Consider the following 24,675-nt stretch of genomic DNA (forward strand, 5'->3'; position numbering starts at 1 on the left):
TCAGGACTGCAAGATGGATTCATTTAATATTTTTATTATTAAAATATATCTAAATGAGGATCAAATGACTGAGTTGTTCTTTGAGAATGAAAACCAACCTGTTAGTTCCTGCGGATCTTCCTGTTTGACTGTGAATGTTTCTTCAATCTTCACATCTTCACTCTCCTCTTTAATAAACGCCATCTTTATAACAGTGTGGAGATTAGTCGCTTCAGCAGGAGTTTTTCTCTGTGTTTGGACACTTTATCCTGTTTAAAATTAACAAAAATAAAAATATCCTGTTTGAAATAAATAAAACAATGAGCAGAATCAAAATAACTTCACTTCAACGGTTTCTTTAAATGAGAGTGATTAACTAAAAAGAAATCAGGTAAAAGAGTAAGACCGAGCAAGACACAATGAGCGGGTTAAAACTAGTACTCCATTTATTATATATAGTGCTGTATAATTAGACTGCAATAACATTTTGGTATTTAAATTAAGTAACCTTCATTAAAACACTTATTAGACTTTTCTGTTGCTTTACTATAGTACTACGTTGTATAAAGGGTTAAAATAATATCGTCAACAGCAGGTACATAATTTAGCATCGGATAAAAAAAACTTAAACTTTAATCAGTCGGTTTATACAAGTGTAAAAGCTTGAAAACAAACCTTCCTAAAGTTGAAACACAGCGCAAAAGCGGCGCCGCCTTATGACGTCACAGCACAACGCCAAAATAAAAGTCTTTTTGTTCAGCTTTTTTTGCCTTAGTGTGTCATGAGTCATGAATGACTTATTGATAAATGTCACCATCGTTTTTGACTTTACACTATATCAGCTCTCTCTCACATAGACAGAAATATTTAGTATTTGAAGCTGATCAAAACATTTTTAAGACAATTTTGAAAAACCTTTTAAATTCACTTTATGATTAGTGTACAGTTCCAGCTGCCACAAAAAGTCAATGAACACAAAATAAAATAGGTTGCTTATGTCAAAAAGACAGAGAATCAGGGATAACAGCAACAAGCATTTTAAAAGAAGAAGGGATAGACCTTGTTGAACTCATGAAATGCACAGACATACGTTCAACAAGTGTCTACCTCAAGGACGGTCTTGCAGTTGTTTTTTTTTTTTTTTTGTTGTTTTTTGCATCCAACGAAACAGATGGGAGTTGAGTTAAAATAGATAGCTGGATTGACATTTTAATAAATGATATAAAAAAGTATAAAAATAAAAGGTAAATGCAAATGCATAATTTAAATGGTTTATAGTAATGGTTGATTTTTATAATTGTCTAAAATTTATTCGTATACTTTTATTTATTTCTGTATTTATTAAGTTTTTGTTTGTTTGTTGTTTTGTTTATCTGTTAAAACTCATACTGTATTGCTAACAGCAAGTGACAGAATTTCTTTCTTTCATTCCAATTACAGCAAATAACTCCTGCAGGAATTATAAAATCCTGCAGGATTTGTCACTTGCATGAATCCATTGTGAAACCTGTAAGAAATTCCTGCACATATCGTCAATGTGTCCTACAGGATTTTATAATTCCTGCAGTACTGCAGCTATCCTGCAGGGGGAAAATAGATCCTTCAGGATTCCTGTAAAAAGTACTGCATGATTCTATCATTTTGTCCTGCAGGATTTCATAATTCCTACAGAATACCAGCAGCTTCCTGCAGAAAAAATGAAGAAAACACAAGGAAAGAATAAACTCAATGAATGTATCCTCAACTTATATACCTTAGGTATTTTAGGAGGCAGAAAGCAGTCATTTTATATTCAGGGAAATCCACATTGAAGGACTGATGTTACTTTCTCCAATACAGCAGGTGGCGGTGTGCAGTTTTACTCTGCTCTCTGACTCAACGCACAGCCAGAAGAAGAAGAGGTGTGTGGCGTCTACACTTTGGCTGTTTCTCAATTCCAAGAACGCAGAGAACGGACTTGTGTTCTTGTGGAGATCGGTCTTGCCAGGTGTCCTAGGAAGAACGAACTCAGGAGACCGCGAGGGCAGAGAACGCGTCCTTTGAGAATTGAGATGCTGCGTTCTTCCTGATGGTCACATGACCTTCACGTGTTTTAAATGGTAAATTATTTAAACATTACAGCCTTCATACAACGATTTATTGTGTTTCCCCTTTTCAAAATATATACTTTGCATAAAACATTATAAATATATGTTGCACAATATAAATAAAACAGATTTTAATGCGAATTTCAGCAAACAAACACCCTTAATGTGTTTATTCCTTTATTAAGATGTCCATGGTAATGTTTACTTTCACCGTTTCATTTAGGGAAACTCCTGAGGCAAATAATTCATATCTATAAACTTTAATAATAAATCTAGATAAAATGCAGCGCTTCCCACCTTCAGTCGCAATGACTTCTGGGACTTCCAGAGCAAGTTCGGCGCTCAAGTCTGCATCGGTGCGTCCTCGATATCAAGAACACATCCGGGAAGTTTCACGCGTCCTTCGTACTTGCGGTCTTGAGTATTGGAACTGAACTTAGGCAGCTGATGATGACGTTGCACGAGAACACTAGGACGCAAGACCGCTGAAGAACGCATATTGAGAAACAGCCTTTCTTTTCCACATCCAGCGTTAATACTGCTGTAGGTAAAGTCACGCATGTAACCCTCTGCATGTCATTTGATTGAATGTAAATCCCGCAAGTCCTTTGGGCCCCCGCATGTCCTTTTCTACTCTGTTCAGAGTGTTTGTGACGGATGTTTTTACTGAACTCATCATGTGACCGTAGACTGTAAAGTATAGAGTGTGACCATTGAGATGAAATCTGTGATCAGGAGTAATAGTTCAATTTATTCTATTTCACTTGTTGGTTTTTTGTTTTATTTCATATTTCACTTTATAATTATTTATGTTGTTAACATTTTGTTTAACTTATTATTTATATATGTGTGTGTATTTATATAGTTTATAACCATAATAGTTCTACAGTTTATTCTATTTCACTTGTTGTTGGTTTCTATTTTATTGCACATTTTATTTAAATAGTGTATTTATTTGGTTAACATTTTAATTAACTTATTATTTATATGTGTGTGTGTACAGAGTGTATATACTTTACAACCATAATAGTTCTTCAGTTTATATTATTTCACTTGTTGGTTTCTATTTTATTTCACATTTTTTCAAAATAATTTATTTTGTTAACATTTTATTTAACTGTTTATTATTTGTGTGTATGTCTATAGTTTATTAAGTTTATAACCATAATAGTTCTTCAATGACCTTGTTTGATTCTGTTTTATTGCAATTTTTATTTAAATAGTTTATTTATTTTGTTGACATTTTATTTAACTTATTATTTATATCCGTGTCTGTATGTATAAAGTGTATACAGTTTACAACCATAATTGTTCAATTTATTCTATTTCACTTGTTGGTTTCTAAATTTATTTAACATTTTATTTAATTTGTTAATTTTTGTATTTTTTCTGTTAATATTTAACTTTTTTTTTATTTTTTATTCCATGTTCATTACTGTTTTGTTGACCAGTGTTAAATATATATTGCATTTATAAATGACTGGTCCTTGACTTTTAAGTCTACTTTGTGTCAGTTTCTGTTTGTATTTAACATTTTATTAACATTGTTTATTTATATTGTTTATATTGTATTATTAATAACTAATTTATTATTTTTGCATTTTCTACTCTATATTCATTACTGTTCTGTTGACAATTGTTAGATAAATAATGCATATATAAATAACTGACTACTCCTTGACTTTTAATTCCATATACACTGTAGCTCTATGACATTTCTATAGATCATTTGTACATCAAAATACAGAACAATAACCATAAGCATAACAGTGCTACAACAAATACTAAATAATGACACATTCAAGTTAGTATGCTTTATTTTTCATGAAAGAATGTCAAAAAACACAAGAACAAAGTGCTTAGGCATATTTTATATACCTTGGAGCATTATACATTTAAACAGTTAGTTTATTGAGTAATAATAAACCAATAACAATAAAGCGTCTTTAGTTGTATTCGAACCCCAGTCTTGGTGAGTACCTGCAATAGAAATCCGTGACATGCAAGCTGGTGTTATACAGTTTGCCCAGATCTAACAGTCTGTCTCATTGGCACAGTAGGCAACGCGTCAGTCTCATAATCTGAAGGTTGTGAGTTCGAACTTCACATGGGGTTAGGTGTTAACTTTTGGCACATGGGAGCGCTTAGATGACTGGGCGGCATTTTTTATCCCCCTCTGTGTGGATCATGCTTCTCCGGGGCAAAAAAAAGCTACAGATCCTCTAAAGGCCTGGTGGCGTGAAGTTCCAAGAACATTTCCTGAGTCTGAAGCACTGATAGTAAGATGCTCCCATTCCTATCACGTTGTCGCATGATGTTCGGCATGGATCTGTCAAATGCCATGAATTAACGTTGTGCGAGGATTTAACTAAAAGTCCAGCGAATCACATTGCCTTAAAAATCAACAACATCCCAGGACATTCAACTACATGGCATTCCAAGACAGTTCTTTTGATCCCCTTTTGGTTCACTTGCATTAAAGCCCTCGTGCATTGTTTTGTTCACATGCTTTTGCGAGTTTTTGTGGACAATGCCTTGATCGCAATACCTTAAAACCTACTGTCTAAAATGCCTATTAAGGCAGCCAGGGACACTGCTACGCTGCATGAACTTTGTCACAAAGAGATTGATGCGATGCTTTGTCAGTGTTACTGAATCACTCGGATATGGTGCTAGAGAGTTAAAGACTTGAGCCTGAACGCATAGCCAAAGATTAGAATTGTCCAATATGTGATTCAAACCCACGCCTCCATGGGAGACTGCAACCTGAACACAGCACCTTAGGCCGCTCGGCCATCCTGACATGCTTGCCTGGTCCGAGCTGTCTCCTAGGAGCCAGACCGCAGCACCGTGACATGGAAGCTGGTCTTTCACAGTTTGCGCAGGTCCAACAGTCTGCCTCGTTGGCGCAGTAGGCAGCGCGTCAGTCTCATAATCTGAAAGTCGTGAGTTCAAGCCTCACATGGGGCAGGGTGCTAACTTTTGGCACATGGAAGCGCTTAAATGACTGGGTGGCATTTTTTATCCCCTTCAGTGTGGATCATCCTTCCCCAGGGCAAAAAAAGCTACAGCTCCTCTGGAGGCCTGGCGGCGTGAAGTTCCAAGAACATTTCCTTAGTCCGAAGCAATGATGGTAAGATGCTCCCATTCCTATCACGTTGTCGCTTGACGTTCAGAGTGGATCTGTCAAATGTCATGAATTAACGTTGCGCGAGGATTTGACGGAAATTTCTGTGAATCCCATTGCCTTAAAAATCAACGGCATCCCAGGACATTCCACTACATGGCATTCCAAGATAGTTCTTTTGATCCCCTTTCGGTTCACTTGCATTAAAGCCCTCGTGCATTGTTTTGTTCACATGCTTTTCCGAGTTTTTGTAGACAATACCTTGATCGCAAACGCCTTAAAAGCTACAGTCTAAAGTGCCTATTAAGGCTGTCAGGGACACTGCTACGCTGCATAAACTTTGTCGCAAAGTGATTGATGCGGTGCTTTGTCAGTGTTACTGTATCACTCGGACATGGTGCCAGAGAGTTAAAGACTTGAGCCTGAACGCATAGCCAAAGATTAGAATTGTCAGAAGTGGGATTCAAACCCTCGCCTCCAGGGGAGACTGCAAACTGAGCACAGCGCCTTAAACCCCTCGGCCATCCTAACATGCTTGTCTGCCACGAGCTGTCTCCTAGGAGGCAGACTGCAGCACCGTGACATGGAAGCTGGTCTTTCATAGTTTGCCCAAGTCCAACATTCTGCCTCGTTGGCACAGTAGGCAGTGCGTCAGTCTCATAATCTGAAGGTCATGAGTTCGAGCCTCACATGGGGCAGGGTGCTAACTTTTGGCACATGGAAGCGCTTAGATGACAGAGTGGCATTTTTTATCCCCTTCCGTGTGGATCATGCTTCCCCAGGGCAAAAAATGCTACAGCTCCTCTGGAGGCCTGGCGGCGTGAAGTTCCAAGAACATTTCCTGAGTTTGAAGCAATGATGGTAAGATGCTCCCATTCCTATCACCTTGTCGCTTGACGTTCAGCGTGGATCTGTCAAATGTCATGAATTAATGTTGCGCGAGGATTTGACGAAAAGTCCTGCGAATCCCATTGCCTTAAAAATCAACAGCATCCCAGGACATTCCACTACATGGCATTCCAAGACAGTTCTTTTGATCCCCTTTTGGTTCACTTGCAATAAAGCCCTCGTGCATTGTTTTGTTCACATTCTTTTGCGAGTTTTTGTGGACAATGCCTTGATCGCAATACCTTAAAACCTACAGTCTAAAGTGCCTATTAAGGCTGCCAGGGACACTGCTACGCTGCATGAACTTTGTGGTAAAGAGATTGATGCGGTGCTTTGTCAGTGTTACTGTGTCACTCGGACATGGTGCCAGAGAGTTAAAGACTTGAGCCTGAACGCATAGCCAAAGATTAGAATTGTCAGAAGTGGGATTCGAGCCCACGCCTTCAGGAGAGACTACGACCTGAACGCCAGCTGCCGAAGGATAGTCCGACAATATTTCACAAATGCTGAAGATGAGAGCCAATCGGAGCGATTCGCTCCAACATTGTAGCCAATCACGTTGCAGCGCTTCAACATTTGCAGCCAATCGCGGACCGGAATTCTCAATATTTTCAACATTTGACCAATCAGAGTCGAGACAATGTTGAAGCCGGGGGGAAGGAACCATTCCAAGATTTACCGCTAGGTGTGCAGTCAAACAGTTTAGTCAGATGTCAATCAATTTTCGGAACTGAGCCGAAGGTACACGAAGGAATGACGCGGTCTTCTGGAGGCGGGTCAGAGGTCCAAAAAGTTCATTGACCATCAGTGATATTCAACGAACAGCATCAATCGACAGAGCACAGCATCGTTTTGCTTACAGTAAAGGATTTTTTCTGATAGTGATTTCTTAAAAAAGGTAGGAAAAACTACACAATTGCACAAATTAATGTTTTAGTGTGTTGTATTTCAAATTTGGATACTTTAATTCAAAACCTTCTATTTATAGGAGAAAAAATGTCTGAAAAATCTCATAAAGCCATGTCAGACGCTGACTGGATTTCACGCCTGAAAAAGTTTGCCAGCACAGGAGTTGGCCATCAAATGAGGGCAACAGGCCAGCTCCTCGACAAAGAAAGTGGCATGAGATTTATCAAAGGGTGTGTATTTCGTTTACATGATATAACGTTTGTTGAAATTTGCTTAACAAAGTAACGTTAACTTGTTAGGCTTCAGTACATTCAGTATAGTATCGGTGTAAAACATGTCATACTTGTTTTTAAATATTAAAGTGTTTTAAATTGCATGTATTTTGACATTTACGTCGAGTAATTGAGTAAGTTTGACCGTTTATGAGAGAGATCTGAAAAAGTGGGGGAAGGGATTATGAGTGTACAGTATACAGCATGTGGTTTTAGGGCCTGAAATGTTCCTGTCCAGTTCCTCGGCTACACACGTAGGTGTAGAGCGCCGTCTAGCCAATAGGAACGAAGGAAGGCGGGACAAGTAAAATACACAAAATTATGGGTTCGAATCCCGTCTCGGCCACAAATAATATAAAACTAATTTGTATTGTAACATAAAATAAATGCTCATTTTACATAAAGATACAATAAATCTTGCAACAATTGCGTTTGTGTCATTATTTATTCATATAAATGAATGAATGATAACTAGAATTCATTTATTCATTAAATTACTGTGTAGAATTTACAAAATGTGATCTAATTATGTATTTGGAATATAACATTTAGGGTATATTTGATTCTGTTTGATACTGTTTATTTCTTTGACAATATGCTGTGAAAAGCTCCATATAAATAAAAAGGGATTGCTTGATTGATCTTTAATTTAGAAAATGTAAATGTGAAAAACTGAAAGGAACATTTTGATCATATTTTATTCCATTTTCTTTAAAAATATTTGTATAAATATGTACAGAAAACCCAGAAAAATTATATATTATATATATATATATATATATATATATATATATATATATATATATATATATAATTATTAGCCCCTTTAATTTTTTTCTCCATTTTCTGTTTAACAGAGAGCAGATTTTTTCAGCACATTTCTAAATATAATAGTTTTAATAACTCATTTCTAATAACTGATTAATTTTATCTTTGCCATGATGACAGTAAATAATATTTGACTGCTTATTCTTCAAGACACTTCTATACACCCTAAAGTGACATTTAAAGCTTTAACTAGGTTAATTAGGTTAACTAGGCAGCTTAGGGTAAGTAGGCAAGTTATTGTATAATGATGGTTTGTTCTGAAGACTATCGAATAAAAATTTGGCCTAAAGGGGCTTATAATTTTGTCCTTGAAATGGTGTTTAAAAATTAAAAAATGCTTTCTCCAGAAGAATAAATATTATCAGACATACTGTAAAATTTATTTCCTCTGTTAATTTGGAAAATATTTAAAATATAAACATTTTAATAACAGGGAAAAAAATCAAGAAACAGAAAATATAACTATAAAAATTGAGTTGAAAGTGTGTGTGTGTGTGTATGTGTGTATGTGTGTGTGTGTGTGATACTGGTTGTTGTTTTTTATATATAATCACTGATCAGTGTATACAATATATAGAAAATTCAACCAGTATATACCAAAAATATTCTCATTATATATAGCACAATAACAACATATTATATAATACTGAAAAATGTAATTGTTACAGTACAGAAATAATTCTAAAAGTAAATATACAGAATAAAATTTAAAAATAAATAATTATTTTTATTTCCCGATTTATAATTAAAATAATTATATTTTTTAAAAATCAAAATAAAATAATGCAAGTAAATCTTGTCTCAGATATCTAGTTGATCCTTAGAAGCACATCTTAATCTTGCCTGGGAAGAACACTTTCCCTTTCATCTTGCTTTGCTATAAACGAAAAAGCAATTATTGTTAATGATGTGTTGCATTATTTGAAAAAAAAATGCATATTGAGATTCAAATGATTTTTTTAAAATGAAACAATTAATGAAACTGGTTAATTTAAAGTAATGTTATTATTATTTTTTATTATATCAATAAATACGTTTATCTAAATGTAATAAATTAATAAAAAAGTAATTTAATAAAATAAATCAATATGTAATTCAATTTCAATAATTTTTCAACAATATTAATATTTTACAATATTAAATGTTGTATTCTATTAATAATCTGTTTTTATAATCAATTTAATATTACTAAACTGAACACTTTTTTTGCCATCTTTTATTTTTGGTAATTTATATGTAAGTGTGTGTGTGTGTGAGAGAGAGAGAGAGAGAGAGAGAGAGCAAGTGGAAATTGGAAAACGATGGAGAAATGTATCAATAAGTCATGACTGCAACAGTAAGTGGCAAAAAAAGCTAAACAAAAAAAAAAAACTTTTATTTTGGCGTATCGTGTGACGTCATAAGGCTGCGCCGTTCCTGTGATGTTTCAACTGGAGAAAGGTTTGTTTTAAAACTTCTACACAGATATAAAACGATTAATTGTTGAATACATGTTTTTTCAGATGCATCAAAAAATCCAGATAATGTCCTGCTAGGAATAGCATATGTAATTCCAAATAGAAAAATAAATTAAGGATTTCAAACAAATTATCAGTATACACAAAGGGAAACGTTGGCAATAAGTTTAGCATTACAATGGGTGAAAGATGCGGGAATTAAGGAAGTTTTGGTTTGCTCAGATTGTATTTCTGCTATTTTAAGCATTGAAGCAAAACACTCAGACTGTAGTCAAGATTTAGTTATTGAAATATTACAAGAGTTGTATAAATTAAAAGGAGAAAAAGTAAAGGTAGTGTTCATGATTGGTAAAGTTGTTTTTATATTCGCACATTCGTTCATTTAGAAGTCTCTGTATTGTTTACCATGTTACTTTGAATATTTGATCTGAATTAGCATACAACTATGACTTGAAAACAACATTAACACTGTTTATTTAACTGTGAACAATGTTGTACTTTGATTGTGATTTCGCTGTTTAGAGTTGGCAAATAATGCTTTTATGAAATTATTGGGGAAAGGGGAAAGTCTGAATATGTGAATATAAAACTAACTTTACCTCTATGTGTTTATGTGGGTGCTGGCTCATGTGGGATTAAAAAATAAATAAAGCTGCAGATAAAATGGCAAAGCAAACTACGATGGACGATAATATAGGAATGGAAGTGAATTACAGTAGAAGTGAAGTTAAAGCAATAATAAAAAAACAAATAATGGGGAAACGGCATTTCCAATGGGAAGCAGGAAAGAATGGAAGGCAAATGTGTAATATTCAGCCACAAGTGTGTAAAGGGAGGCACTCGAGTGGAAAAAGGATAGAGGATACTATTTTATCCAGACTAAGAATTGGGCATACTGGACTTAACAGTACAATGAAGTTAATGGCAAAGCACAGAACAGGTCTATGTGAGTGTGGGAAAAATGAATCTGAACATGTGATCATGCATTGTGAGCGGTATAATGACGAAAGAAGAACGTTATTTGAAGAAGTCAAGAAAGAAAGAGATTATTAGTTTACATTGAAATTTTTATTAAATCCCGAGGTAGGAAGGCATATTAGGTACACTGCATTGTTTAGATTTTTGAAAGACACAGGACTGATTAATAAGATATGATTATTAGAATTATTTTAATGTAAAATTATAAAGTTTAAGGCTGGGATGGAGGGAGTTATTTTCTGAACCTGACATAGTGGGAGGAGTAAGTAGAAATCAGAAGAGCTGGAGACGCAGCGCTGGCGGATGCGAAGTCTCTGTCTGAGTTAGGGGAAGGGATTATGGGAACAAAGTAGAGTCTCTGAATCAGGTTACAGTAAGGTGGCGGTAATGCACAAGAACTGATGCGATCCGCCAAATAAAACGAAAGAAAAAGAAAAAGAACCCAATTGATTGAAGTTTTAGGTTTTTCACCCAATGCTAAATTATGTTCCTGCTGTTGACATTATTTTAACCCTTTATACAACATAGTACTATTTTACTCAGAGGAATGGGGGCTATTGTTTGAATAAAGTAACAGAAATGTGTGTAATAAGTGTTTTAAGGAAGGTTTAATTTCTTAAATAGCATAATGTCATTCCATTCTAAGTATAAAACACTATAAGAAATGGAGTACTCGTTTTAATCAGCTCATTTGTGGCTATTGTTTCTTGCTCTAACTTACCTGATTTCTGTTTGGTAATGACTCTCATATAGAGAAACTGTTGAACCAAGTGTTGAAGAAAAGTTATTTTGTTTCTGTTTATTGTTTTATTTATTTTAAACAACATTTTTATTGTTTTGTTCATTTTAAACAGGATAAAGTGTCTAAACACAGAGAAAAACTGCTGAAGCGACTGATCTCTGTGACTGTTATAAAGATGGCGTTTATTAAAGAGGAGAGTGAAGATGTGAAGATTGAAGACACATTCACAATCAAACAGGAAGATCTGCAGGAACAAACAGGTTGGTTTTCATTCTCAAAGACCAACTCAGTCATTTGATCCTCATTTAGATATATTTTAATAAGAAGAATACTAAATTAAATCCATCTTGCAGCCCTGAGTGTGCTGCCTAGTTGTTGTTTTTTTCCTGTTTTTTAACATCTGACTTAAATTGTTACAAGCGTAATATGTTAATATTTTTGTTCTTATTTATTTTTTTCCATAATATTTTTTATTTTTCGTTTTCAGTTTGTACACATTCAAATACAACATTTTACAATTTTTTTATACAACAATAACCTTGTTGCAAAAGCAAACAAACAAACAAATAAAATAAATAAAAATAAACTTTCATTTTGTCATTAATGGTAATCTATTCAAACATGACAATTATAATCATACTAAGTACTAGGTACAGCAAATATTAGAGCACATGCACAATTAGTCGAAAAAAGATCGCGATCTCGGTTCGACCCCCTAGATCAAGGGTGTCAAACTCAATCCCTTGAGGGCCGAAGCCCTGCACAGTTTAGTTCCAACCCTGCTCCAACACACTTACCTGTAGGTTTCAAACAAGCCTGAAGGACTCAATTAGTTTGATCAGGTGTGTTTAATTAGGGTTGGAACTAAACTGTGCAGAGCTGCGGCACTTTTGGAACTGAGTTTGACACCTGTGCCCTAGATGATCTTAATCCAGCATTTCTACAATTCTGCCAATCATATTTTTAAGTTGTAAATGTTGTAATATTTGGGAAAATGTACTTCTACTACAATACATTACTATTAGATTTTTTATATATTAACTTATTTTAAACTTAGGATTGGTATGTAAACAGTGTACTAAAATCAACTAATGTTTAAAGCATTTAAAGCACACTTTTGAAAAACACACTAATAAAAGTCTTTTGGATGTTTACTTTATTTTTTGTGTACTTTATTGTAGTACACAAAACAATGTATTTAAGTATTACTGGTATTTGGTATTCTTTTGTCAAGTGTACTAAAGTCCTACTGAAGTATAAACATACTTTTAATTAGTATATTTATAGTGTAAAACCATCAAACTTTTATTTAACACAAAAATAACAATGTAGTAAAAATGTATTTGCGGGTATTTAACTGAATTTTAGTTTCATTTAATTTATATGTTTTTTTTTCACCTGAGTGAGCTAAAAGTTCTTTCACTATCGACATTCGTACAAGGAGCGGACAGGTATTTTTTTGCGAGTTGTACAACTTCTGGCAGACGGGCCTGATTAGCAACCTAGTACGTTAGTGCGCTCTCGTGCCTGAGAACCAGTGGCTCTGCTAGTTAAATGCTAACTTGCGTTGACACACTCGCATTCTCCACCACAATTCCTTTTACATAAACTATTTCATTGAATATAGCAGAGATAGATTCTGTTGAAGATTCTTTTGCTTCTATGTGAGCCCTCTTTTGTTGAATGATATCTAAAAAATTCAGATGTGTTAAAAACGAGAATGACTGAAAAGCCTATTTTATAGCTTATTATTATATTTTATATTGAACTTACCTTCTAGATTCTGTACACATGTCCCTGTCTCTAGGATGTCCGAGTTTTTTAATCCCCTCAACTATTAAGTCATGCATCTGCCGTTTCATGTCAGTTTAAAAAAAAACTTGTTCTTATATAGTCAAGGATGGTTGCGATACTGCAAATGTGGTTTTAAGTGGTGTTTCTGAAGTGTTCTTGCACTGAATCCAGCAATGCTTTTTTCATTGTTTTAACTCCGGGTACACTGTCACATTCCTTGATGAGTAACCTTTTTAGAGTCTCGAGAAGGGGGATAATATCAGCAGCAGATGCATTCTCTTTGCTAATCTCTTTAGTTATTTGTTCAAAAGGAGAGAAGTGCAGTAACGCTTTCCATCAGTGCCCACTGCTGCACAGTGAGAGTGACTGGTAGCTCGTAATCTGCAGCATAAGCTCTATTGTGACTGAACAGACTGTATACGGCAAGAAGCAAGCTGTTAGTGCTTAAAGTGACCAACAATCTTTCGGCGCATACAGACCAATTCTGTCACACTTCTTTGGCTTAAAATGCCTTCGTTGACAGCCAACTGGAGGGAATGCACCATGCAGGGCAAACTCATAATCTCACGGTCCGTCATGGCTTTAGCCATGTTCCACCACAGCGTGCACTCTTGATCTGTCAATTTTTCATTTTCGTAACATATCAGTGAAAGCTTAAGAGATCGGCATTGCAGTGCGAGATCTGGTAAATTCTTGTAAATGAAGCAAGACTTTAAGTTTAAAATCACAATCAATCCACTGCGCAGTGACACCAAGCATACTAGTAGGGCTTACATCTGAAGACCAAATATCTGGTGAAACTCATCGCAGAGTCGTTATGAAGCAGCTTGTGAGCGTGATCAGCCACGTGGCTGTATATCTCCGGTAAGCAGATGTCAACGAAATAACGCAGACTTGATAAAGTGTATAGAGGCTCAAGATGTCTTACCAGTCACTGAAATCCAGTGTCTTCTTCTACAGAGAATGGCTGGTCGTCAAGCGTAATAAATGTAATTACTTTGTGAGTAATTTCACTCGCTTTCGTGCTGTCAGATTTTAATTTTCAGGCGCTGTCAAAAACTTGCGTGATAGAGGGAGTTTGACATTTAACTTTTGCAGCTAAAGCGGCCTCTGCTTTAGCTTTAAGGAGCTCTTCATATTCCTTTGCATGTCAGCATTTAAGGTGTGTAATCAAATTAGTTGTGTTAAAATGTTTAACTGAAGTTCCACCTCGCTAAATTTTTGCTGTGCGTAGCTTACAAATTGCAGTTTTGTCCTCATTGTGACCTACTTCAAAGTAATTCCAGACAAGAGACATCTTTACACACACCGCATCACATTCCCACCCAACTTCATTGACAGGATATATCGGCACTGATTATCGAATATTTTTTTAAAAATCGTCCGATTGCGGGGGAAAAAGCTTATATCGACCGATACCGGTTGTTCGATACATCTGTGCATCTCTAAAATAAACAAATAAATAAACAAATAAATAACAAACAGTGAGAACCAGAAAAAGTTTGTCTTAGTCAAAAATAATAATATAATTTATAATAAACACTTTGTACTTTTCACACACAAACAGCAGTATCAACAACAAAACAAACAATATAACAATAATCACAATGAAACACAAATCCCTCAGCACTAACTACGGGGAGAAAACAAAACAAGAGACACAAAATGAGAATCCTCTTCCTTTGTACTCTCACCCATTTCCTTTTTTGCCATGCCATGGGTGAAGACCAATGAAACAATGTTGACTGTCATCACAGAAAACCCCAACAATCATAAATGAATGATTATATGCTGTCATGGCTTTGCGATCAAAAAAATGCTGTTATAATAGAGGCCAAAAGAAGAAAACCATGAATATAACGAAAAGTAAATTTGCCCAGATAGAATTGAGGTATGGCCAAATTAAGCCTCAAAATCACCACAGAATGGATAAAATGACCCAACAGCAGGGGAAAAGTGCACATTCCAGCCTTTATGACGATGCTGTACAGTTATGTCTCATGTCTGTGAGGCAAATATTCAGCTGTTTGTTCTGCTGTTACCCCAGAACTTTTTTTTTCTGATGTGTTTACGAGTTAGGCAGAGAATGAACAAGTATTCCCTGTCTGCTTTACAAATTTTAGAAAAGACATTTTGTCATAATTATGATTATAAATGAATAAAATAGGCCATTTACAGCTTTCAAATCTGTGTCTTATCAATATGACTCACTGCCAGAATGACCACTCAATCAAGACTGCCATTTGCGGAAGCTATCCAGGCCCTTTCGGTCCTCCACCAACAACAACATGAGACGCTGGTGGAACTGAAGAACATCCAGGAACAGCGTTTCCAAGAAGGCTTGGACGGTATCTAAATTTTGATACCGTCAAACCGCCTCCATATATTACCCTGGTATCCGGTATTACTGGCGTAATAAAAAAAAAAAATTATGACGTAAGGCTCAGACAGCATTACTAAACTGTTAGCTTGTGCCTAAACCATTCAGAAACTGAATACCTTATATGCGACCTTAGGCTCGCGGTCACCTGTTTGTCTTGTTTGTATTCTTCTGTGCGGGACACTCCTCTCATACGCACGCACACACACACACACACACACACACACACAGAGAGAGAGAGAGCGCGCCAATCGATGCACAGCACCGCTCTCTCCCTCTCTCTCTCTCAATTCAATTCAGTTCAATAATAATAATAATGATTTATTCAGAAAATTCAATAATGATTTACAGCAGCGGGAATGCAGAGAGCTGTAATCGGGCCATAAAAATTAGGCACGATGAAGCCTGAGCCTGACAGGTACATTTTGATTGACAGCTTTATAAAGCCCGAACCCGTTTACAGACGACATTATACAATTGTGCTCATGCACGCAGCTCTATTGCCTTTTTTTTAAAGAATGAGTCATTTATATGTTTTAACATAATTTATTCGTAACAAACGTAGACTATATGCCACTAGGAAGTTGGAACAAAGAAATAAAGTACATCCTCTATAACTTAAGTATACATACCCTTAGCCATTAAATTGGCTAACACCAATGAAAAGAAATCTTGCTTAACAAATCAAATTAAAATAAACTCTAAATGATGACGGGTATTTTGGCAATAACGAAATTAAGATAAAGGCTGTGCAAGATTTGTTTTGCCACTTCTCTTCACAATCTGGCATTAAGGTGAAGCTGAATTTTGAAAGAATATTGCCAAGTCTGGATACTCTGTCTACATTATGATTATATGGTTTTATTAATATTCATTTATAATTTAAAAATCCTTTACTCACCAAGATTAGGCTACGTGTTTTTGTGGAGGAACATTATTAAATCCACAAGCTTTAGCGCAGTCTTGCTTTCATGGGGTCCAGCAGCACTGAACACCGTTTCACTGCTACTCCTACAGGCCGAGATGCAGAGTTCTGATCTGGCTAACTTTGCAAGTTTTGGGAAGGATTGTTTTGTTTTGACCGCCGTCAAAATTTGCTTTTTTACTACTTCGTCATCATTTACTTCACCTTTTGCAGGGATGGATTTTGATTTTTTCGGGTCCCTCCGGGTTTGGGCAAAGATTTTCAGCTCTAATGCAGACCTCTAGTTCATATTTACCACGTGACATCTCCCTTCTGTTCAGTCGAAACTGGAAATACTGCCAAACTGCAGGTCACTTTGGAGCCCGACTCGTCACCTCACCTCTCCTCTTCCCTCCCCCTCCCTCTCACTCTCCCCCTCCCTCTCTCCTCCAAACTGTCCCATGCTGACAATCACACATACGTTTTTGTAGGCATTAAATAAAGGATATTTAATATTTTATGATCCAAGTCCTCATGGAGGCCCAGCGGGAGGACCGAGAGCAAATCTGGAGTCTGCTGTCCCAGGAGATCCGGCCTGCTCCGACATCTGCCGCCCACCCTCAAAATTTCGGGGGAAAAAGCATAGAGTAGAGTTAGCAGTTAACCTGCATCTCAAACACCCGCTAATTCTGGGAACTAATTGGCCTGGATTTAATAGATTATTGGGAGCCTTATGTGCGGGTGTTTCTTGGAGGAAGAAATCACCGGATAGGGGGCGTGTCGCTCAGCTCGGGGAATCCCAGGCGGTGACGTAACGCGCTGACTCAGGGGAAGGGCTGGGAATTTCCCAGTGTAAGGACTTTCCCCTGGAGCAGTCACGTGATGATACGCTAAAAAATGCACTCAAAAGAGTGCAGGTTATTGATAGGAAAATCCTCCAGCCTGATCGACCCCTCTCCTACCCGTATTTTGTGGTTATTGATAGGGTGTATCGAGTGACCCAAGACACTCAAACAAAAGAAGATACAACCCAGTTATTAGTACCAAAGAGCCGCTGGGAAATGCTTTTTCAGGCGGCTCATTCTAATCCTATGGTCGGATATTTAGGTCAGGCGGCCACACTAATTCGCCTCATGACCCGATTCTTTTGGCCAGGGATTCACGGTGACGTCAGCAGATGGTGCACTGCGTGCCGTAAATGTCAGTTGGTAAATCCACCGGCCACCACAAAAGCGCCGTTGCGCCCATTACCAATTATGGAGATCCCCTTCGAGAGAATTGGTATGGATTTCATCGGGCCATTAGAGCGATCCGCACGTGGGCATCGGTTTGCATTAGTTCTGGTGGATTATGCAACCCGATACCCGGAAGCAGTGGCGCTCCGTAACATCTCAGCAAAGAGTGTTGCGGAGGCGCTGTTTCGGATAATCTTCCGAGTAGGAATCCCCAAGGAGATTCTCACGGATCAAGGCACCGCTTTCATGTCACGCACGATGCGCGAGCTTTACAGATTTTTGGGCGTTAAATCTATTCACACCAGCGTCTATCACCCACAAACAGACGGGCTGGTGGAAAGATTTAATCTCACGCTTAAATCAATGATCTGTAAATTTGTTCAGGAGGATGTGAAAAATTGGGATAAGTGGTTGGAGCCTTTATTATTTGCTGTGCGGGAGGTTCCCCAAGCCTCCATGGGGTTTTCCCTATTCAAGCTTCTCTACGGCAGACAGCCCAGAGGGGTTTTGGATGTCGTTAGAGAGGCTTGGGAGGACGAGCCTTCTAAAAGTAAAAATGAAATTCAATATATCCTGGAGCTTAGAGCAAAACTCCACACACTGGGGCAGCTCTCTACAGAGAATTTGCTTAAGGCCCAGGATGACCAACGCCGGCGATATGATAAGGGCACTAAACTCCTTAAATTTTCACAGGGAGATAAAGTACTTGTACTGCTACCCACTTCCAGCTCTAAATTAATCGCCAAGTGGCAAGGGCCGTTTGTGGTCACACGACGAGTCAGTGATATCGATTACGAGGTGGTCGAACGCTCTGGTTACGGGGGGCGATCATCTCTCAGCAAGCCAGCTCCTCGACATCCGGCACCTCCAACGTGAGTACTCAGACGTGTTTTCGCCCCTGCCTGGTCGTACTAACCTGATCCAGCACCATATCGAGACTGAACCGGGCGTGGTCGTTAGGACCTGGCCGTATTGCCTACCTGAACACAAGAAAAAAGTGATTCAGGAAGAATTGAGTAATATGTTGAAAATGGGAGTAGTAGAAGAATCCCACAGCGACTGGGCCAGCCCGATTGTCTTAGTACCTAAGACGGACGGCTCGGTCCGGTTCTGTGTGGATTATCGCAAGGTGAATGCTGTGTCGAAATTTGACGCTTAACCAATGCCGCGTATTGACGAGTTGCTCGACCGGTTAGGTGCTGCTCGATATTATTCGACATTGGATTTAACAAAGGGCTATTGGCAGATCCCCTTATCTCCAATATCCCGCGAAAAAAACAGCCTTCACTACGCCGTTTGGATTGCACCAATTTGTGTTGCTTCCGTTCGGGCTGTTCGGGGCACCGGCGACGTTTCAGCCCCTAATGGATAAAGTACTCGGCCCTCACACAGCATATGCCGCTGCTTATTTAGACTACATCATCATTTACAGTATTCTCAGCGGCATATGCAACATCTGAGGTCGGTATTGTCAGCTCTGAGACGGGCCGGGCTCACGGCCAACCCACGGAAGTGTGCAATTGGGCGAGTGGAGGTAAGGTATCTGGGAGAATATGTGGAAATGTAAGCGTGATCGAACACCCAATAAGGGGGGAGAGCATGCTAGGAGCCCGGCGGCTAATCAGCAGGTCAATTAGAAATGATAAATAACACCTGTCTTTCTAGTAATTGGGCCGGAGAGACTCCCTTCTTAAGGAGAACAGGAGGAGCAGTCGGGAGAGGAGAGAGCACACACACGCACAGACACAGCCTGCAAGTGGTGTGCATTAAATAATAAAATATATTGCTTACCTGATATCACCGACCCTGTCTTTTTCTTCCCACACAACAACGAACTTTACTACAATGACCTAAATTACTTTTATGATCAATTATGTAAGAAACGCTGAAAACAGGACACTTTAAATTTACCATAACTTCTATGTTAAGCGGCTTTGACACAGTTTACATTGTAAAAGCACTAGATATATAAAGATGAATTGAATTGAATCTTCTTAAATATGTACATGTTAATGGACCAAACAAAATATGATCTGATTTATTTTACATTTAATGTGCATCAAAATTACAGTTTGTGTAGCCAATGTTTCCAATGTTTTTTCACTTTTCAGCTTTTGATGAGAGTTTTAAGACTTATTGAAAACATGTTTTATTTATTTCAGACCTAATTGAAGAGAATGAGGGGAGTAAAGAGGAGAAACATCATGTCAAAATTGAGGAAAAAAATCATTTACAGACTGAAGTTATTTTAAAAAGGAGGGACAAGAATTGTTTCACCTGCACTCAGTGTGGAAAGAGTTTTGGAAGAAAAGATGATCTTAAGATTCACATGAGGATCCACACTGGAGAGAAAACATTCACATGCCCTCAGTGTGGGAAGAGTTTCAGCCAATCATCATCTCTTAATCTACACATGATGATTCACACTGGAGAGAAACCATTCACATGCACTCAGTGTGGGAAGAGTTTCATCCACTCATCATCCCTTAATCAACACATGAGGATCCACACTGGAGAAAAACCATTCACATGCACTCAGTGTGGGAAGAGTTTCATCCACTCATCATCCCTTAATCAACACATGAGGATCCACACTGGAGAAAAACCATTTTCATGCACTCAGTGTGGGAAGAGTTTCGACTGCTCATCACACCTTAATAAACACATGAGGGTCCACACTGGAGAGAAACCATTCACATGCACTCAGTGTGGGAAGAGTTTCAGCCAATCATCATCCCTTAATAAACACATAAGGAACCACACTAGAGAGAAACCATTCACATGCACTCAGTGTGGGAAAAGTTTCAGCCAATCATCATTCCTTAATCTACACATGATGATTCACACTGGAGAGAAACCATTCTCATGCACTCAGTGTGGGAAGAGTTTTGACTGCTCATCACACCTTAATAAACACATGAGGGTCCACACTGGAGAGAAACCATTCACATGCACTCAGTGTGGGAAGAGTTTCATCAACTCATCATCCCTTAATCAACACATGAGGATCCACACTGGAGAGAAACCATTCACATGCACTCAATGTGGGAAGAGATTCAGCCGATCATCATCCCTTAAAAAACACATGAGGATCCACACTAGAGAGAAACCATTCATATGCACTCAGTGTGGGAAGAGTTTTAGCCAATCATCATTCTTTAATCTACACATGATGATTCACACTGGAGAGAAACCATTCCCATGCTCTCAGTGTGGAAAGAGTTTCATCCGCTCATCATCCCTTAATCTACACATGATGATCCACACTGGAGAGAAACCTTTCACCTGCACTCAGTGTGGGAAGAGATTCATCCACTCATCATCCCTTAATCAACACATGAGGATGCACACTGGAGAGAAACCATTCACATGCACTCAGTGTGGGAAGAGTTTTGACTGCTCATCACACCTTAATAAACACATGAGGGTCCACACTGGAGAGAAACCATTCACATGCCCTCAGTGTGGGAAGAGTTTCAGCCAATCATCATCCCTTAATAAACACATGAGGATCCACACTAGAGAAACAACTCCCATGCACTCGGTGTGCGAAGAGTTTCAGCCAATCATCATCCCTTAATCTACAAATGAAGAGCCACACTGGAGAGAAACTATTCACTTGCACTTAAGCCGCGGTCACACTGGACTTTTCTCCCATAGACTTACTCTCATACAAACATGAAGGCTTCAGACTGGAAATACAAGTTTGTGCGTCAAGTTTTGCAGTTCACTGCCTTACAAAGTTCAAGCTTGGTGAACTCTGACCTGCGAAATCACATCACCTGACTGTGTAGGACCAATTGAAGACCAAAACATGACCTCTCTGGACAGAAATTTAAAATATGGACCAATCGCTCACTTTTTTTAATGTCTAATCATCTTGTTTAATCCCGTCCCTTTTTGCAGTGCTGTACAACAGAGTTTTGCTTGCTCAAACTCTAATGTGACCGCAGCTTCGGTGTGGGATGAGTTTCAGCAACTTCTCAGACCTTAATCAGAATCAGACTGAGCTTTATTGCCAGGTATGTTCACACATACAAGGAATTTATTTTCGTGACAGAGCTTCTACAGTGCAACAGAATTATAGAGACAGGGCAATAAGCAGATAATAAATATATATAAAAAACAGTAAGTAGTGAATGCAAATATTCAAATAGACAAGTGTATGTAGAGCTATATTACTATTACTATATTCCTATATACAACGTTATATGTGCAACTGTATGTGCAAATTGGCATGTAAAGTGTGTTGTTAAAAAGTGTAAATGTGAGTGTATAGCAAGTAGTGATGTTGGTTCCACAGTTATTATTATTATCAAGTGTTCGTGAGATGGATTGCCTGAGGAAAGAAACGGTTTTTGGGTTGGGCTGTTCTGGTGCGCATTGCTTTGTATCGTCAACCAGATGTTAAAAGTTCAAAGAGGCAGTGTGCTGGGTGTGAGGGGTCCAGAGTAATTTTTGCAGCCCTTTTTGCTCGCTCTGGATAAGTACTTCAGGAGTTTGACAGAGGAGTCCTTTGAAGTGCAGTCGTTTGTGTACAGGGAGAAGAGCAATGGGGAAAGAACACACCTCTAGGGGGTGCCAGTGCTGATTGTGCAGATACTGGATGAGAATTTTCCAAGCTTCACCAGCTGCTGCCTGCCCGTTAGGGAGCTGTTGATCCACTGACAGACAGAGGTGGGCACAGAGAGCGGAGTTATTTTGGGCAGGATAAGTTTTGGAATGATAGTGTTAAAAGCCGAGCTGAAGTCAACAAACAAGATCCTCACATAGGCCATGGCCTGTCTAGGAGTTGCAGAACATAATGCAGTCATATATTGACTGCATCATTCACAGACCTGTTTGCTCTGTAGTCAAACTGAACAGAGTCCAGTGAGGGTTCAGTGATGTCCTTCAGGTGGGCCAGCACTAGTTTTTCAAAAGACTTCATGACCACCGATGTCAGCGCCACCGGTCTGTAGACATTTAGTCCTCTAAGTTTAGGTTTCTTTGGGATGGGGATGATGGGGTAGCGTTTGAGGCAGGAGAGCACATCACACAGTTCAAGTGATCTCTGTTGAAGATCAGGGTGAAGATGGGGACCAGTTGGTCAGCACAGGATTTTAAACAGGCTGGTGTAATAAAATCTGGACCTGGTGCTTCTTTCCTCTTGTTTCCTGAAGACCTGGCACACATAATCTTCACTGAACTGAAGTGCAGGTATGGGGTAGGCGGGGTGATGGAGGTGTTAATGGTGGCGTGAAGAGCAGTTTAGAGTGGGTATGGGGGTTTTTCTTAAACCAGCAGTAAAACTCATTCAGGTTGTTTGCAAGTAATTTGTTGTCTACAGTACTGGGGGATGGTGTCTTGTAGTTTGTGATGTTTTTTAAGCTTTTCCACACGGATGCTGAGTCGCTGGAAGAGAACTGTCTCCTTGGTTTCTCAGAATAGTTCCTTTTTGCGACTCATTTCCTTTTCCAGTGTGTATTAGACCTGCTTATACAAGGCCCTCTCCCCATTCCTGTAAGCAACCTCCTTGGCCTGACGTGGCTGTCTAACTTTTACAGTGAACCACGGTTTGTCGGTGTATGCGAGTTGAGTCCTGGGAGGAATGCACCGGTCTTCACAGAAAATGATATAAGATGTTTTAGTCTCTGTGAGCTCATCCAGATCGTTTGCAGCAGCTTCAAAAACACTCCAGTCAGTGAGGTCGAAAAAAACACATGAAGACCCACACTGGAGAGAAACTATTCACATGCACTCAGTGTGGAAAGAGTTTCAAATGATCAGCAAACCTTAATGAACACATAAAGATCCACACTGGTGTGAAAGAGTATATGTGCTTTGAGTGTGAGAAGACTTTTATTACACCTCCAAATTTAAAACCACACCAGACGATTCACACTGGAGAGACCGTACAAGTGTTCAAACTGTGACAAGAGGTTTAATCAGTTAACACATCTGAAAACACAAAAGAGGATTCACACTGGAGAGAAACCGTACAGATCTGATCAGTGCCTACAGAGTTTCGCTCATTCGAAGAAACACATGGACAAAAAGTTTCACACATGCCATGAATGCAGCAAAACATTTTCTCATTACACAGGATGTTTCATGTCTAAATAATGTTAAAAAAAAGGCTGAGTGACGGTATACTGTTTTCCAACACTGCAGTAGGTGGGGTTGTAAATGTGTTGCGCTCCTCGAGTTTACTGTAAACACAATGATGGCGCCTAAGAGAAGAACAGTTTCATAAACATCTGGCAAACAGTACCTCTGCGGATACATCTGTGCTCCACTCTCCAGTGTATTCATGTAGCTAGTGTTGTTGTGGATAATGTTCTCTGTCTGACTCCGTGAATGAGAAACAAATCACTGGAAAGACAACGCACATTAAAAAAGGTGGAGCTCCAGGACAGCTAGTTTGCTGCATACTGGGGCCCCTCGTTTAGAAAGCCCATTCAATTGTCCTGAGTTGGATCTTTTAATAGTAAAGTTTCCTTACTTTTAGGTTCAAGATTTTTTCTAGTTTACTACATTTACTTTAAGTAGAACACAAACTTAATTAATATTTAATGATTTAGGCAGAGCGACAGGTATTAGGTTGTATAATATTAAGACACTTTGATGATCCAAGGACTCCAGATTGGAGTTTGTGGTAAATCCTGATTGGATGCCTGCATTACTCATTAATGGGTATATGAAAGTTGTTGTGCTAGCTACCCCAGGACGCTATGACTACTCGGAAGTCCTCATGTCAAGACCTGCCATCTCATTGACTCTTTAACCTTATGGTTTTGTTTTGCATTATTTATATCATGTAGTTAAAATGTTGTTGTGATATATCCTAAGTTCTTTATCTTCATTATCATCCCTAGACATTTGTTGGTTGCTTTGATTAATTGTTCTATGAGTTACATTTTATAATAAATAATTTGCGTTCAGGCTATTTTGTTGGCTCATCTCTCTTTTATCTTTAATGACTCAAACAGGCGGGTCATAACACTTTGTAAAATGTGTCCCGTTGTATCCGAGATCTTGTCCTTTCAGTGAGGACCATAGGTGAGAGTAGGAACGTAGATTGAGCAGTAAATTGAGAATATTACCTCTCGTCTC

The 24,675-nt window shown here is 38.2% G+C and overlaps 3 protein-coding genes and 1 non-coding gene across 9 annotated transcripts in view; 2 read left to right on the forward strand and 2 right to left on the reverse strand.

Moving 5' to 3' along the window:
* LOC110439394 (uncharacterized) overlaps positions 1-24,675 on the reverse strand; it is a 97,970-nt gene that overhangs the window by 42,186 nt on the left and 31,109 nt on the right. The gene's annotated exons all lie outside the window — the stretch shown is intronic.
* Positions 1-24,675, reverse strand: part of LOC141375011 (zinc finger protein) — a 254,575-nt gene that overhangs the window by 7,199 nt on the left and 222,701 nt on the right. For 2 of the 5 annotated variants that reach the window (XM_088649707.1, XM_088649708.1), the window contains exon 2: positions 99-248. The exons of 1 other annotated variant lie outside the window; for it this stretch is intronic. In XM_088649707.1, coding sequence (XP_088505833.1) covers positions 99-183 — 85 coding nt within the window. In that variant the 5' untranslated portion in view covers positions 184-248. 5 annotated transcript variants of the gene reach the window in all.
* Positions 4,964-5,036, forward strand: trnam-cau (transfer RNA methionine (anticodon CAU)). The gene has a single exon. It is a non-coding gene; the product is annotated as a tRNA-Met (tRNA).
* LOC101885920 (uncharacterized) lies at positions 9,503-24,508 on the forward strand. The gene is made up of 3 exons (XM_087248696.2): positions 9,503-9,530; positions 11,380-11,527; positions 19,743-24,508. Exons 2-3 carry the CDS (start codon positions 11,443-11,445, stop codon positions 21,158-21,160), a joined length of 1,503 nt encoding a protein of 500 aa, XP_087104822.2. The 5' UTR covers positions 9,503-9,530; positions 11,380-11,442; the 3' UTR covers positions 21,161-24,508.

Source organism: Danio rerio, chromosome 4 (genome assembly GCF_052040795.2).
Source record: "Danio rerio strain M-AB ecotype USA chromosome 4, GRCz13ab, whole genome shotgun sequence".
Taxonomy (NCBI): Eukaryota; Metazoa; Chordata; class Actinopteri; order Cypriniformes; family Danionidae; genus Danio; species Danio rerio.

Coding starts and splice junctions, on each gene's coding strand:
- LOC101885920 (XM_087248696.2), top strand. CDS start 11,443: ATGGCGTTTATTAAAGAGGAGAGTGAAGATGTGAAGATTGAAGACACA. Junction 11,528..19,742: donor AGATCTGCAGGAACAAACAG/GTTGGTTTTCAT, acceptor TATTTATTTCAG/ACCTAATTGAAGAGAATGAG.